Source organism: Oncorhynchus keta, chromosome 18 (assembly GCF_023373465.1).
Source record: "Oncorhynchus keta strain PuntledgeMale-10-30-2019 chromosome 18, Oket_V2, whole genome shotgun sequence".
In the NCBI taxonomy this organism is placed as follows: domain Eukaryota; kingdom Metazoa; phylum Chordata; class Actinopteri; order Salmoniformes; family Salmonidae; genus Oncorhynchus; species Oncorhynchus keta.
The window spans coordinates 27,009,066-27,026,462 of NC_068438.1; the positions used below are offsets into that span (position 1 = coordinate 27,009,066).

At 45.1% G+C, this 17,397-nt stretch overlaps 1 protein-coding gene across 10 annotated transcripts in view; it reads right to left on the reverse strand.

Annotated features, from left to right (window-relative positions):
* LOC118397537 (serine/threonine-protein kinase ULK2-like) overlaps positions 1–17,397 on the reverse strand; it is a 61,421-nt gene that overhangs the window by 19,073 nt on the left and 24,951 nt on the right. For all 10 annotated transcript variants that reach the window (XM_035792417.2, XM_035792416.2, XM_035792414.2 and 7 more), the window contains exons 5-17: positions 15,336–15,372; positions 13,634–13,807; positions 13,126–13,199; positions 12,882–12,983; positions 11,428–11,486; positions 11,245–11,327; positions 11,079–11,129; positions 9,593–9,681; positions 9,035–9,203; positions 8,689–8,743; positions 2,307–2,450; positions 386–534; positions 204–287 (exon numbers count right to left, since the gene is read on the reverse strand). In XM_035792417.2, the coding sequence (XP_035648310.1) occupies positions 204–287; positions 386–534; positions 2,307–2,450; positions 8,689–8,743; positions 9,035–9,203; positions 9,593–9,681; positions 11,079–11,129; positions 11,245–11,327; positions 11,428–11,486; positions 12,882–12,983; positions 13,126–13,199; positions 13,634–13,807; positions 15,336–15,372 (1,270 nt within the window). The remainder of the gene's footprint in view (positions 1–203; positions 288–385; positions 535–2,306; positions 2,451–8,688; positions 8,744–9,034; positions 9,204–9,592; positions 9,682–11,078; positions 11,130–11,244; positions 11,328–11,427; positions 11,487–12,881; positions 12,984–13,125; positions 13,200–13,633; positions 13,808–15,335; positions 15,373–17,397) is intronic.

Below are 17,397 nucleotides of genomic sequence, written 5' to 3' on the forward strand. Positions count from 1 at the left end.
GGGAGAGAGCGAAGAACATGTAACCATGTAAACACTTCTGGAGCTGGCTTTGTCTCCTTAAAAAGTCATCCTGGGCTGTGTTTCCCCAGAGCATAATATCACTAAGATCATATTTAGTTTCAGTGGAATTAAGATGATTTTAGTGCCATGATGCTTTTGGTAAACCCAGCCTTGTTCTGTGTCTGCCGGTCTACTGAACTCACCTCCTGAGGAGCTGCGGCTGCGGGACTCGTGGCCCTGAGGGTGTCCACAGCAACAGTGACCCAGCTGCTCTGGGATGGTGCCCACTTAAAGAGAAACACAGACGTATTAATGCAGGGAAAGTTTCAATGTGAAATGAGTGTTGAATGATAAGAGACGGGGACATGTTGGGTCATGTTCTTACCCAGAGGTGAGGGGGAGTATGGGCGGGAGCTGCCTATAGAGAGACGTCTGCCTGTCATCTGAGGGCTGCAGTCTGCAGAGCTGGGGGACCCAGAGCCAACCTTAGGGAAACCCATGGGACTGGTGTTGGACCGCCTCACTGTACCAGACCTGCATAGACCACAAGCACACACAATGGAGGTTTAGATATCACAAATATACAGAACATACATACCAACATTTTTACACATTCATTGTTAGTCCACCAGAACCAACACCACCAAGCTTCATTACTTGTCTAACAGTTCATGAACACCCTTATTTTCAGCGAAGCTCTAGTTTCCAACCACTATCCTTCATGTTTATCATGAAATAACACTTGAATAACCTTTCTGAAACACCTGAAAACATTAACATTTAATAAACCTTTTGGCAATGAGCTTAGCTAGATTCCATTCCCTCAGCTCAGTGTCTAACGGTTGCCTTTTTCACTTGGTTCTAATGTAAACTTCCTGAGTTATTCAGCGACCGGCAGTTTGCTGCCAAGACAACCCTGTCACGCTGCAAGCACAGGACTTCAAAACACAGCTGTTAGCCTATCCTCGCCAAAACTGTTGTACTGATAGCGAGTACTCTTCCACTCTTTCTCCTGCACTTCCTCTCTTGAGTTGTATGTTTTAAAAAAAGATGGCGAACAGAGAAAGCGTAGGCAGCAGCCGGGCACATATAGAAGCCAGTCTTCCCCTGAGATGTCTGCATACTGTCTTTCTGCTAGTCTGCTATCCTAGCTCTCTGCATTCATCTCTTCTTGTTAGCGCTAACTTGTTAACTAGCCCAGACAGGGTCAAGGGACAGGGTAGTCGGTCTGTGACAGAGAGCTTAATCCTCCTTGGTGGACTCCGAGTCAGACCCAGGGCCAAGGGTCAGCAGTTGGAGACGCTGGCTACTCAGTACCTGCTGCCCAGGCTTTGGGGCCCTGTGGTGAGGGTAAGTAGGGGGTGTAGAGTTGAGGGTTCACTGTGGAGCTAGGCTACTCCAGTGCCGCATGTCCATTGAGGATTTACCCCAGTAGCTTACCCAAAAGGCTCAGACTTTTCTGTTTCCATCTATGTGGGCCGGTACCCATTTCTCATGGGACATGGCTCCCAGCGGGCCTGCTCTAACTTGGAGCCAAGGTAAGACCCTGGGTACTTTTCAGCATGCATTTACATAACACTGAACATTAACACATTCTTTCAAAGCAACAGTCTTGATTCTTCTCACCACCTCTAGTGTCACACTCCTGATGGAAACACAATAACACTCGAGCTCACATTAACATAAAACCCTGGCTGCCCACTGGTGTGGGGGTAAGTCTCATTGGGAAAAACACCACATGAACTTTATAGTAATCCCTGTGGCAATGTTCTTATCTCCTCTCACAACAGTCAATAGAAGCACAACAATAAAACTAATTTGCCTCGAAAGGAGATTCGAAACCTTTTCGTATTCCCTCCCTTTCTATATATGCCTAGGGGCGGAAGGGTAGCCGAGTGGTTAAGAGCGTTGGACTAGTAACCGAAAGGTTGCAAGTTCAAATCCCGAGCTGACAAGGTACAAATCTGTCATCCTGCCCTTGAACAGGCAGTTAACCCACTGTTCCTAGGCCGTCACTGAAAATAAGAATTTGTCCTTAACTAACTTGCCTAGTTAAATAAAAGGCACACACACACACACACACACACACACACACACACACACAAAAAATTAAAAAGCACAACACACAAGCAATATCCACTGACTGAACTGATGAAACTTAATTGCCTGATGCAATAACTGACAGAGTTGAAGAGGAATTTTCCAAACCCAAAGGTTAGTCATCAGAGATCAAACAACAAGATAGACTAGTCTCAGGTGTACTTCAGGGAACCCCCCAGGAAAGTGGCACCTCCCCAGTCTCTTACCTGTGTGAGCCATATAGCGTGGTGGGGCTGTTGGAGAGGTTCTGTTTGATGCGCTGGTAGTTCCGCACCTGGGTGGGCACAGGGATGGGTGTAGTCTCTGCCCGGGGGGACACCATGGGGGTCTGTCCGGTGGTCTGCGGCTGCCTGGAGTGGTGAAGGGGGAAGAGTAGGAACATTAGCCAGTCTGTCTGCTAGTTCTGCACCTCTGTTCAGGAATGATGGCACCCATAGAAATTAATGTTTAAAAAAATACTTCAGTCCTTCTGAGACAGCATTTGTATAAATAGAACATGAAGACTGACTAGAAGTTTCTAGCTAGGCTATGTCTTGGAGTTCTTTTTATTTTATTTTTTACACATATGGCATTTTCAACTGAGGCTGGGGGAGGACCTAAACTTCAGTCCTGCAAGAAGGGGGCTGGCCCAACCCAGAGGGGGCAGGGCCATTGCACACATGCGCGCACGCACACACACACACACACACACGTGTCTGCCCAATCAGTGGGGAGCAGTCAGTGCTAAGAGGAGGAGTTATGAGAGCTCAGCCAATAGCACGTGCTAAGCCCACCTCCTTTCTATCAGACAGAGGGACAGGAGGAAAGAAAGCTGGCCTCATTTACATGCCTTTGTTATTCCATTGGTCCAAAATATTCCCTGAGCTAAAGTCATACACGGGTCAACCATAGGGGGTCGACTTGGGTTTAGAATGAAAAAGGGAAAAAGAGAGGAAGGGGAGGAGGAATATAAAGGTTATAGAACAAGGCAGATTTAACAGTAGCAGCATTATGTAATAAGATGGCTAGCGGGGGAGGGTGTAGACCAGAGAAAGGGAATAGACCGAGGGATACACGTGAGGCACACGACCATCCATCTGTTCTGTACAGCAGCAACACACAGACAAAGACAGAGGGTTTTCTTTGTCTGCTTTCCACTCCGAGAAGCAAAGAAACACATTTTAACACAACACACATTGACAAAGCTTTTGGTAAGACATTTCTAGTTCCAACCAAAAGTAAAAAGGGCCATAAAGGTTCATCAAAGTGGCATTTAAGAAAGTGGCATATCCGTGGTTTATTCTCTAACCTCAGTGCACTGCATTCCCCCATGCAGTCATTCAGTTTAACACATTCATTTCTCCCCAGAACAGGTTGTTAAAAGCTGATGTGTTCTAACAAACGAAGCTAATGGGGACACTGGAGCTACACACGATGCTCTCCCTAACAATAGGCAGTTTGTAGGTCAGTCATGACCATCTTCTTTGAGAGGAGAGAGGGAATCGGTTTTGTCTTTACTGCATCTACCCAGAGGGGAATGGAAACACAGCACTGTCTTTTCACTATCCTCTGTGTGCACTCCCTCCGTCTCTCTCTAAATACTCTTTCTATTTTCTTTGTCTCTGCTCATTGCCCTCTCCTCATTCATTTTGGGCAGCTGCTCTCTTTCTTTCTCCTTATCTCCCTTCTTTTCTCCATATTCATCCTTAGTAGTGGCTCTGTCTCTCTGCACTTTCCCTCCCCCCCTTGCATTCCCTGGCCCAGGGATCGATTAAGGACAGACAGAGCACAGGGGAAAAACAAGTGACTGTGGGAGGTAAGGGGAGCTGAGGTGATGTGAGCCGACTGAGGGGTGGGATCCTCCAGGAATAGAGAATGACTCTATTGGCACTCATACAGACTAGCTCCTCACCTCACAGCAGAAAGACAGGTCACAGAAGGACAGGCTGAGTGTTAACCACCCGGCAGCACAACCAGGGAACAAGGGAAAGAGAATGAAGAGAGGGGAGGGTTGGGAGAAAGGGACAGGAAGAGAGAGAATTAAAGACGCAGTCCAGGATCTTAAGTACAAATTCGTAACATATTGTAAAAATTTCTATTCTTAACTTTGGAGGATCTCTTTAAGCGTCAGGGTGATAGGGAAAAGAGGGGGAAGAGAGAAACTATCACCCCAAAGATGAATATAGATAGATGGTGAGAAATGAGGAAAGCAGCTATATGATTGAGGAGAGAGTGACAGGGGGAAACAAGCAAGGAAAAGACCAAATAAGTGTGGATACCAGACAGGGAGAGGAACAGAGCAACAGTATTACTGGAGGCTATTTACAGAGAGAGAAACAGAGCATTAGAAAACAGTATTACTGGAGGCTATTTACAGAGAGAGGAACAGAGCATTAGAAAACAGTATTACTGGAGGCTATTTCCAGAGAGAGAAACAGAGCATTAGAAAACAGTATTACTGGAGGCTATTTCCAGAGAGAGAAACAGAGCATTAGAAAACAGTATTACTGGAGGCTATTTCCAGAGAGTGAAACAGAGCATTAGAAAACAGTATTACTGGAGGCTATTTACAGAGAGAGAAACAGAGCATTAGAAAACAGTATTACTGGAGGCTATTTACAGAGAGAGAAACAAGGAGAGGAACAGAGCATTAGAAAACAGTATTACTGGAGGCTATTTACAGAGAGAGAAACAAGGAGAGGAACATAGCATTAGAAAACAGTATTACTGGAGGCTATTTACAGAGAGAGAAACAAGGAGAGGAACAGAGCATTAGAAAACAGTATTACTGGAGGCTATTTACAGAGAGAGAAACAAGGAGAGGAACAGAGCATTAGAAAACAGTATTACTGGAGGCTATTTACAGAGAGAGAAACAAGGAGAGGAACAGAGCATTAGAAAACAGTATTACCGGAGGCTATTTACAGAGAGAGAAACAGAGCATTAGAAAACAGTATTACTGGAGGCTATTTACAGAGAGAGAAACAAGGAGAGGAACAGAGCATTAGAAAACAGTATTACTGGAGGCTATTTACAGAGAGAGAAACAAGGAGAGAAACAGAGCATTAGAAAACAGTATTACTGGAGGCTATTTACAGAGAGAGAAACAGAGCATTAGAAAACAGTATTACTGGAGGCTATTTACAGAGAGAGAAACAAGGAGAGAAACAGAGCATTAGAAAACAGTATTTACTGGAGGCTATTTACAGAGAGAGAAAGGAGAGAAACAGAGCATTAGAAAACAGTATTACTGGAGGCTATTTACAGAGAGAGAAACAAGGAGAGGAACAGGGGGAGCGAAAATAAAAAGAGTGATAGATGAGGGTGGAGAGCCTTCTCATGCTGCAGGTTATTTACAAACAGAGAGAGATAGTGTGGGGTCACAGGAGAGGAGGAAGTGACTTTGGGGAGAAGTGGTGTTTGTGTCTCTGCTCTGTGTGTATGAGACAGTCATTTGAGGTGCCGTGACGTTTGCCCACAGCGATTTCCTGTGTGTAAGAGATCTAATTCTTCTAACCCAGACTAGGCAGGTCTGTGGTGTTTAGGATACACAGTAGCCATTTATCTGAGACATCTACACAATATAAGCACAAATCAAATAGATTTTGACATGAATATATTGCTTTCAGACACCAATATCATGTAGTTTATGACTAAGGGGTATAAAACTAACAAAACACAGCTGCTCTGCAGACTGACAGAGATGACACCAGTAGAGTTATACATTGAAATGTCCATGTGGAGTAGACAGAATGCACTTACTCATGCAGAGCCCGTTCACAGCTGACGGACACATGTCACTGCACACACACAAACCTGATATCTGGGCCTGAAATACCAGCATGCAGACTGGCTCATATCTCCATCAGCTACTCAGTTTTTTTCTAATCTTGGTCCTTGTCAACATCCACCACACATATTTATTATGTTTCGTGACAATCATTGTTAGATCTGTCTAACATGCTATAAATCTAATTGCTCAAATACATAAAAAAAACTTGCCCATTTCCTGAAATATCCCTGTTTAGGGACACAGGTCAAACAGACTGTTTATGAATCCTTTCTGAGCTTAAGTTACATTTCCATGACGCAACAAGTCAACAGTGAAAACATGATAGATTTCCAATGAGCATGGTGCAACACAGTCAAGCCCAGGGGAGTCAACAGAGAAACTAGGTCAGGTCATCTAGATATTGTGCTCCAAGGATAACCAGAGGAGGAGGTGCAGGGACATGCTGTATGTTCCTTTCTGAAATGGTGGCCGGCCCAAATCAGACAACAAAGAGTTGGACAGCTTTAGAACACTTCTTTCTCATACATACATACAGTACCAGTCAAAAGTTTGGACACACCTACTCATTCAAGGGTTGATCTTTATTTTTACTATTTTCTCCATTGTAGAGTAATAGTGAAGACATCAAAACTATGAAATAACACATACGGCATCATGTAGTAACCAAACAAGTGCTCAACAAATCAAAATATATTTTATATTTTTCAAAGTAGGCCCTAGGACCATGCCCCAGGACTACCTGACATGATGACTCCTTGCTGTCCCCAGTCCACCTGGCCATGCTGCTGCTCCAGTTTCAACTGACCTGAGCCCTAGGATCATGACCCAGGACTACCTGACATGATGACTCCTTGCTGTCCCCAGTCCACCTGGCCATGCTGCTGCTCCAGTTTCAACTGACCTGAGCCCTAGGACCATGCCCCAGGACTACCTGACATGATGACTCCTTGCTGTCCCCAGTCCACCTGGCCATGCTGCTGCTCCAGTTTCAACTGACCTGAGCCCTAGGACCATGCCCCAGGACTACCTGACATGATGACTCCTTGCTGTCCCCAGTCCACCTGGCCATGCTGCTGCTCCAGTTTCAACTGTTCTGCCTTACTATTATTCGACCATGCTGGTCATTTATGAACATTTGAACATCTTGGCCATGTTCTGTTATAATCTCCACCCGGCACAGCCAGAAGAGAACTGGCCACCCCACATAGCCTGGTTCCTCTCTAGGTTTCTTCCTAGGTTTTGGCCTTTCTAGGGAGTTTTTCCTAGCCACCGTGCTTCTACACCTTCATTGCTTGCTGTTTGGGGTTTTAGGCTGGGTTTCTGTATAGCACTTTGAGATATCAGCTGATGTACGAAGGGCTATATAAATACATTTGATTTGATTTGATTTTGCCTTGATTACACCTTTGCAAACACTTGGCATTCTCTCATCCAGCTTAATGAGGTAGTCACCTGGAATGCATTTCAATTAACAGAGATGTCTTAAAAGACATTTGTGGAATTTCTTTCCTTCATAATGCATTAGGGCCAATCAATTGTGTTGTGACAAGGTAGGGGTGGTATACAGAAGACAGCCCTATTTGGTAAAAGACCGAGTCCATATTATGGCAAGGACAGCTCAAATAAGCAAAGAGAAACGACAGTTCATCATTACTTTAAGACATGAAGGTGAGTCAATACAGAACATTTCAAGAACTTTGAATATTTCTTCAAGTGCAGACGCAAAAACCATCAAGCGCTCTGATGAAACTGGCTCTTATGAGGACCGCCACAGGAAAGGAAGACCCAGAGTTACCTCTTCTGCAGTGGATATGTTCATTAGAGTTACCGGCCTCAGAAACTGCAGAGTTCACTAACAGACACATCTCAACATCTGTTCAGAGGAGACTGGGCGAAACAGGACTTCAAGGTCGAATTGCTGCAAAGAAACCACTACTAAAGGACACCAATAAGAAGAAGAGACTTGCTTGGCCAAACAAACACGAGCAAAGGACATTAAACTGGTGGAAATCTGTCCTTTGGTCTGATGAGTCCAAATTTGGTTCCAACCGCTGTGTCTTTGTGAGATGCAGAGTACTGTAGGTGAACAGATGATTCCCGCATGTGTGGTTCCCACCGTGAAGCATGGAGGAGGTGTGATGGTGTGGTGGTGCTTTGCTGGTGACACTGTCAGTGATTTATTTACAATTCATGGCACACTTAACCAGCATGGCTACCACAGCATTCTGCAGCGATACAACATCCCATCCGGTTTCCGCTTAACGGGACTATCATTTATTTTTCAGCAGGACAATGACCCAACACACCTCCAGACTGTGTAAGGGCTATTTGACCAAGAAGGAGAGCGATGGAGTGCTGCATCAGATGACCTGGACTCCACAATCACCCGACATCAACCCAATTGAGATGAATTGGGATGAGTTGGACCGCCGAGTGAAGGAAAAGCAGCCAACAAGTGCTCAGCATATGTGGGAACTCCTTCAAGACTGTTGGAAAAGCATTCCAGGCGAAGCTGGTTAAGAGAATGCCAAGAGTGTGCAAAGCTGTCATCAAGGCAAAGGGTGGTTACATTGAAGATTCTCAAATATAAAATATATTTTGATTAGTTTAATACTTTTGGTTACTACATGATTCCATATGTGTTATATCATAGTTTTGATGTCTTCACTATAATTCGACAATGTAGAAAATAGTAAAAATAAAGAAAAGACCTTGAATGAAAAGGTGTCAACTTTTGACTGGTACTGTACATAAATACGCACACACACACTGTCTGAATCTATGCTAAGAGCTGAAGTTGATGACGTTACACTCACCCTCCACACCACTCTCCAGACGGCCGATGCCCCACTGCTCCCATTGGCTGGTCATCTGAGGAAGAGGGAAGTGAGCCAACCAGACAAGAGTATAAACCATGGCACATAAGTGAATGAACCTACTACCCATACTGCCACTCAAAATGTGTTTCTATTTGGTCAACTGCGTGTGTCAAGTGTAAGTAGGTGCTCAGTGTGCGTTTTATAGCAGGTGCTTAGTCTAAGAGTGTACGTAGGTGCACAATGTACATGTAGTGTTGTCAGTAGGCCTAATTGGTGTAATAAGGAGTAGCAAGTGTCCAGTGTGTGTGTGCATGTCTGCATGTGTGTGTTCCTGCAGACTCACAAGACTCTGTGGAGAGGTGTGGCACCAGGACAAAGTCATCCGTGTCGCTTGAGGAGTTCTTGCTGCTGGTGCTTCCCCCAGACTCCTTAGACAGCTGCAGGTAGTTTGGAGGGCCCAGGGGGGGCGACGACAGACAGTCCTCAGGTAAGGTCTGCATGTCTGGGAGAGACTGAAGAAGGGAAGGGGTATGTGTGTGTGTTGTAATGAGCAAAAGGTGTGTTTATGTTGGTGGGGGTAGGTGGTGTGTGTGTGTGTGTGTGTGTGTGTGTTAGGAGGATAGGGCAAGAGAAAGAAATTGAGAAAGAGGGCTTGGGCTGTACAATACAATTAGTGTCAGACTGGGCTATGTAGACTGCCAGAATAATGCAATCACAGTGGACAGAGAAAGAGTACATCCCTGGGAAACTCAGTCTGTCCATTTTCCCACTGAGCTACTGTACAAAGTCTAGATTGTTAGGCGCTGAGTACTGAGGTGTGGTGCTATGCCTTGAGGTACGGATAAACCCACTGGGTGTGGAATGCAACTATGAGGTGTCTAGGCAGTCATGATTAACTTACGGCAGGGGAGTTGTAGCGAACAGAGGGTGAGATACCACATGTGATGTCGGTCACAGCGCTAGGGCAGTTGGGTACTGGAACAGGACATGCTGGAGAAAATAACATACAAATACAATGTGATTTTCTGGATTTTGTCTGTCGTGGTTGAGGTGTGCCTTTGATGAAAGTTACAGGCCTCTCTCATCTTTTTAAATGGGAGAGCTTGCACAATTTGTGGCTGACTAAATACTTTTTTGCCCTACTGTATGTTAGCAAAAATATATACACTGCTCAAAAAATAAAGGGAACACTAAAATAACACATCCTAGATCTGAATGAATATAATACTCTTATTAAATACTTTTTCTTTACATAGTTGAATGTGCTAACAACAACATCACACAAAAAGTATCAATGGAAATCAAATTTATCAACCCATGGAGGTCTGGATTTGGAGTGACACTCCAAAGTGGAAATCCACACTACAGGCTGATCCAACTTTGATGTAATGTCCTTAAAACAAGTCAAAATGAGGCTCAGTAGTGTGTGTGGCCTCCACGTGCCTGTATGACCTCCCTATAACGCCTGGGCATGCTTCTGATGAGGTGGCGGATGGTCTCCTGAGGCATCTCCTCCCATACCTGGACTAAAGCATCCGCCAACTCCTGGACAGTCTGGTGGCGTTGGTGGATGGAGCGAGACATGATGTCCCAGATGTGCTCAATTGGATTAAGGTCTGGGAAACGGGCGGGCCAGTCCATAGCATCAATGCCTTCCTCTTGCAGAAACTGCTGACACACTCTAGCCACATGAGGTCTAGCATTGGCTTGCATTAGGAGGGACCCAGGGCCAACCGCACCAGCATATGGTCTCAAGGGATCTGAGGATCTCATCTCGGAACCTAATGGCAGTCAGGCTACCTCTGGCGAGCACATGGAGGGCTGTGCAGCCCCCCAAAGAAATGCCACCCCACACCATGACTGACCCACCGCCAAACCGGTCATGCTGGAGGATGTTGCAGGCAGCAGCACGTTCTCCACGGTGTCTCATCCACCTCTGGCCTGCTCACCTCCCTACCACTGAGGAAGTACAGTTCCCGCTCAGCCCAGTCAAAACTGTTCGCTGCTCTGGCCCCCCAATGGTGGAACAAACTCCCTCACGACGCCAGGACAGCGGAGTCAATCACCACCTTCCGGAGACACCTGAAACCCCACCTCTTTAAGGAATACCTAGGATAGGATAAAGTAATCCTTCTCACCCCCCCTTAAAAGATTTAGATGCACTATTGTAAAGTGGCTGTTCCACTGGATGTCATAAGGTGAATGCACCAATTTGTAAGTCGCTCTGGATAAGAGCGTCTGCTAAATGACTTAAATGTAAATGTAATACACGTTTTCACACAAGACCTAATTGCTCTCAACATCAATGCCACCTCACAATACAGCTCTGACACCACAACAGGTATTTCCTCGTTATTGACGAAGGAAGTTCTCATCCATCTGCTCACATTTTTTGATGGCAGAAGCTGGATCTAAGAAAGGATGACTGAAAAACGCATCTGAAACAACAAGACAGAAGTGTGAATGTTAGAGAAGTAATGTACAATTTATAGATAACAAACATTAAGTATTAAATAATTTATTTTCTAGAAGTGACGTGATGTCAGAACTGACCGAAGTCCATCCTGTCCTTCTGGTTCCTCTGCAGCAGGCCTAGCAACAGGTTGCAAAGGGAAGGAGACGTCTCCCCCGGGATGCTAAGTAATAGAGGAACAGACACACATTCTAGGTAAAAACATGATTTTCAGCCCAAAAGGCCTCGATCAGATAGGATTTAACTATCATCTGTTGACTTACATGGGTAGCAGCGACTTGTTCTTCTCATAGAACATCCTCAGGTCCTGAGGACTGTTGGCCTAAAGACAGACAGAGAGAGAACAGAGTGACATGGGGTTTGTATACTACTTCTATAAACACACATCATGGGTGACATATTTCATATTTAATCTGTGGACACAGATCCACAGATGATGCAATCTCTATTGCACTCCACACTGCCCTTTCACACCTGGACAAAAGGTACACCTATGTGAGAATGCCCTCAAAGCTTATCACTAAGCTAAAGAACCTGGGACTAAACGCATCCCTTGGCAACTGGATTCTGGACTTCCTGATGGGCTGCCCCCAGGTGGTAAGGGTAAGTAACAACACAGCCCCCACTCTGGGGTGCGTGCTCAGTCTCCTCCTGTACACCCTGTTCACTCACGACTACACGGCCAGGCACAACTCTAACATCAGTGGTAGACGTGATCACCAACAACGATGAGACAGCCTATGGGGAGAAGGTCAGAGACCTCACCGTGTGGTGCAAGGACAACAACCTCTCCCTCAAAGTGACCAAGACAAAGGAGATGATTGTGGACTACAGGAAAAGGAGGACTGAGCACACCCCCATTAACTTCAACGGGGCTGTAGCGGAGCGGGTCGAGAGTTTCAAGTCCACATCACCAACAAATTAACATGGTCCAAGCACACCAAGACAGTCGTGAAAAGAGTACAACAAAACCTATTCCCCCTCAGCAGACTGAAAAGATTTGGCATGGGTCATAAGATCCTCAAAAGGTTTTACAGCGGCACCATCGAGAGCATCCTGAAGGGTTGCATCATTGCCTGGTATGGCAAATGCTCGGCCTCAAGGCACTACAGAGGGTAGTGCGTACGGCCCAGTACATCACCAGGGCCAAGCTTCCTGCTATCCACGATCTCTATACCAGGCGGTGTCAGAGGAAGGCCCTAAAATTTGTCAAAGACTCCAGCAACCCTAGTCATAGACTGTTCTCTCTGCTACTGCACGGCAAGCGGTACCGGAGCGCCAAGTCTAGGTCCAAGAAGATTCTAAACAGCTTCTACCCCCAAGCCATAAGACTCCTGAACAGCTAATCAAATGGCTACCCATCCCTTCTACACTGCTGCTACTCTTATTATCTATGCATAGTCACTTTAATAACTCTACCTACATGTACATATTACCTCAATTACCTCGACACCGGTGCCCCCGCATATTGACTCTGTAGTGGTACCCCCTGTATATAGCACTGCTATTGTTATTTACTGCTGCTCTTTAATTATTTGTTATTCTTATCTCTTACTTTTATTTTTGAGGGAGGGGATATTTTCTTAAAACTGCATTGTTGGTTAAGGGCTTGCAAGTAAGGATTTCTCTGTAAAGAAATACCTGTTGTATTCCGCACAAGTGACAAATACAATTTTATTTGATATTTCACACAGTTTAATGCAGCTCTCCATCCTACCTGGAAAGGGGGCTTCCCTACGAGACACTGGTAGACGACAGTTCCAATGCTCCACAGGTCTGCCTTGGCGTCATAGTTCTGAGACATGATCACTTCTGGGGCCTGGTTAGAGGACAGAGGTTAGAGGTTAGAGGTCTTGCACTGAAAGGACCGTTCCAGCTGCAGGTTGCCGGAGAACAAGAGACTGCAGACATGACACCCTTACACACACAAACACTAAACACACACGCACACCTGCACCCACCATGTACATGGGGGAGCCACACAGCGTGGCGGCCATCATGTTGCTCTGGAGGTATCGTGCGAAGCCAAAGTCAGCTGAAAGAGAGAAGGCCGTCAGTCTGTGTTATTAATAGCTACTATTGTCGGAGTGTCACGACTCCCATTACCAGGCCTCTCAGACACTAGGAAATTGGGAACACAACACACAACATGAGAGTCACCACACCTTGAGGGAATAGCACTGTGAAAACTAAATATAGCTGTAGGGTTCAAAACAACTAATCATGACCTTAGCTAGCTGTCATTGTGGTGCATCGTGATATATGACATTTGATATATGACACTTGTGAGACAATAAGACAAATCATATGATGGCTAACAGTTCATGGATAGGCCATCTCTATATATACACACAGTATTTATATCATAGAAACATTATGAAGAATTAAAGGGATAGTTGTCTTTTTGAAGTTTTAGCTCAGTTTTAACTGAGTGTGTGTTGTGTTTGAGGGGCTGGGTTGGTCAGTCACCTATTTTGATGCGGATGCCGTTGATGCTGGATCTCTTGCGGCTGGTGTATGACAGCAGGATGTTCTGTGGTTTCAGGTCTCGGTGGATTATGCCTTTACTGTTGAGGATCCTCATTGCTGCTGATATCTGCTGGAGGAACACCCTCAGAGTGTCTTCTCTCAGTGTCCCCTTGGCTAGGGAGAGCAGAGAGGAGGGAAAAACCACTTACCCACTATCCTTCATTACACAGTAGAAATGTATTGGCACATAATGTATGATGACCAGGGATGTAGTGGTAAAATACTTTCTACAGCCACACTGGCTATCAGCATATTTTATTCATACAAAACTACAATAGCCATAATGCACAGAAACTCTATAAAGGACATTATCCACCCACTATGCACTAGTCTTGAGGCCATAGAGACAACTTCTAACAACTATTTCACAGACTAATGTTTCACTCACACCAATCATTACACTTTCAGATTGAGATTTTAGTAATTTAGCAGACATTCCTATCCAGAGCAATTTACAGTAGTGAGTGCATCCATTTTCATACGTTCCCCCTGTGGGAAACGAAACCCACAACTCTGGCATTGCAAGCACCATGCTCAACCAACTGAGCCACATGGGACCCATACCAAACATTTGCCAGCAGTTATACACACTCAATACCTCCATCTCCCTAATGTATTGCATTAATTACGGATTGCCTCAGCTTACATTTAAGTGATTTAGATGCACCTATATCAATGAGAGAAATGCATTAAAACTTCTACATCAGGATGCATTGGGAGAGCTCCGTCACCACAACTGCACACAGAATCCAAGGGAAAGCAACCTGTACAAATGGCTTATTCTGCAAGTAGTCGACATCTTCTATGCAAAAGCACAACCGATTAGGGTAGTAATTGTTTGAACATTAGCAGCCTCAGTAATAAAAGTATTAACAGTGACGATTACTGTAGTTAGCATAAGAGGTCGGGCAAGTGGAGTGTGTCTGGTCCTGCATGTACTGGTTGCAGTGAAACAATAATATTAGCTAATCCAGTGAGCTGCTAGCTTAGAGGATTCCTGGGTCTCTAAAGAGTAAACCAAACCATTATGATCACAATGGATCTTGTGTCAATCTAACCATGCTTACACACATTAAATCAGGGATATAACAACACTCTCTAAAGTACAACAGTGACAACTTCTTCTAAACGCAGCAAAGTTGTGTAATTAATCAAATAACATGGTTGTGTGACAATATTATACAATGAGGGTTTATAGAGAGCGAGAGAGAGAGAGAGAAATAGAGACCGCAACAGAAAGGGGGAGAGTGTGACTGTGCACGCTAGAAGAGAGGTACAGACACTGTACCGTGCCTTGAGGTGATGTGAGAGCCAATAAAATCAACGATATACCATGCAGACCTCCACAAGCAGCATCCTATTAAGACGTTCAGTGCTTGGTGCTTTCTTGGGAAGCATTATGAGAGAGGAGTGTCCTTTGAGACTCAGCTATGCTGACCTTGGTGCTAAAGAAGGAACCTATTGTGTCATATTTCTGTGTTGGCTCCTACACACAACATTCCCTCGCATTGGGAACACAACACACACACAGACAGACGGCAGATAGAGACGTACACAAAAGTACCCACACTCCTCTCCGCCGCTAGTTATTATTTTTTGATGAATAATACTCAGTGTCTGTTGAGATTAGTGTGATGCTTACCTTGCAGATAGTCAGCCAGATCGCCACCGTTGCAGTACTGTGGGGAGGAACAAGACAAACAAAACCATTCTATTAGCAGGCTGTGTAAGAACAACACAGATTAGCAGTATCAAGCTGTGTGTGTGTATGTGTATGTGTGTGACCACAAAGCCCAGATAATGAAGGGTCTCATCAATTAAAATCTGATGAATGGCTGTGCTGTTATCAGTACTAACAATCTCTGTTAATCCTGGCATTAGTCAACACAGAGAGCAGGAAGGACAGAGTGTGAGGGAGAGTAGTCCAAGAAAAAGAATGAGAGAGTTAGAGAAAATGTGCAAGGGAGCAGGGAAGAGAAAAGTAGAGAAACAGAGGGGAGCTAAGGGTAGGCTAATTTATGCTAGCATTTAACCCGTCTGTCCGCCATTTTCCAGTTTAGTTAGTTTAACCGTAACAGTAAAAGCCTTGGTTTCATGCATGTTAACATTAGAAGCCTCCTCCCTAAGTTTGTTTTATTCACTGCTTTAGCACACTCCGCCAACCCTGATGTCCTAGCCATGTCTGAATCCTGGCTTAAGAAAGCCACCTAAAATTCAGACATTTCCATCCCCAACTACAATATTTTCCACCAAGATAGAACTGCCAAAGGGGGTGGAGTTGCAATCTACTGCAGAGATAGCCTGCAGAGTATCCTGGAAGGCTATTAACCTCACTCCGTCAGTAGAGGATGACTGGTCATTCTTTAAAAGTGCTTTCCTAACCATCTTAAACAAGCATGCCCTTTTCAAAGAATGTAGAACAACTATAGCCCTTGGTTCACTCCAGAACTGACTGCCCTTGAACAGCACAAAAACATCCTGTGGCGTACTGCATTAGCATCGAACAGCCCCCGCGATTTGCAACTTTTTAGGGAAGTTAGGAACCAATATACACAAACAGAAATAGCACAAACTACAAAATGTTCTGGGACACTGTAAAGTCCATGGAGAATAAGAGCACCTCCTCCCAGCTGCCCACTGCACTGAGGCTAGGAAACAGACACCACCGATAAATCTACGATAATTGATAATTTCAATAAGTATTTTTCTACGGCTGGCCATGCTTCCCACCTGGCTACCCCTACCCGTCAACAGCTCTGCACCCCCCACTGCAACGTGCCCAAGCCTCCCCATTTCTCCTTTAACCAAATCCAGATAGCTGATGTTCTTCTGAAAGAGCTTCAAAATCTGGGCCCCTACAAATCAGCCGGGCTAGACAATCTGGACCCTCTCTTTTTAAAATTATCCACCGCAATTGTTGCAACCCTTATTACTAGCCTGTTACAACCTCTCTTTCGTATCGTCCGAGATCCCTAAAGACTGGAAAGTTGCCGCGGTCATCCCCCTCTTCAAAAGGGGGAGACACTTTAGACCCAAACTGTTACAGACCTATATCCATCCTGCCCTTACTTTCTACAGTCTTTGGAAGCCAAGTTAACAAACAGATCACCGACCATTTCGAATCCCACCGTACCTTCTCCGCTATGCATTCTGGTTTCCGAGCTGATCATGGGTGCACCTCAGCCACGTTCAAGTTTCTAAACGATATCATAACCGCCATCGATAAAAAGACAATACTGTGCAGCCGTATTCATCGACCTGACCACGGCTTTTGACTCTGTCAATCACCACATTCTTATTGGCAGACTCAACAGCCTGGGTTTCTCAAATGACTGCCTCACCTGGTTCACCAACTACTTCTCAGATAGAGTTCATTGTGTCAAATCGGAGGGCCTGTTGTCCGTACCTCTGGAAGTCTATGGAGGTGCCACACGGTTCAATTCTCAGGCCGACTCTTTTCTCTGAATACATCAATGATGTCGCTCTTGCTGCTAGAGATTCTCTGATCCACCTCTTCGCAGACGACACCATTCTGTATACTCCTGGCCCTTCTTTGGACACTGTGTTAACAAACCTCAAGACGAGCTTCAATGCCATGCAACTCTCCTTCCGTGGCCTCCAACTGCTCTTAAATGCAAGTAAAACTAAATGCATGCTCTTCAACCGATCGCTGCCCGCACCCTCGTCTAGCATCAGTACTCTGG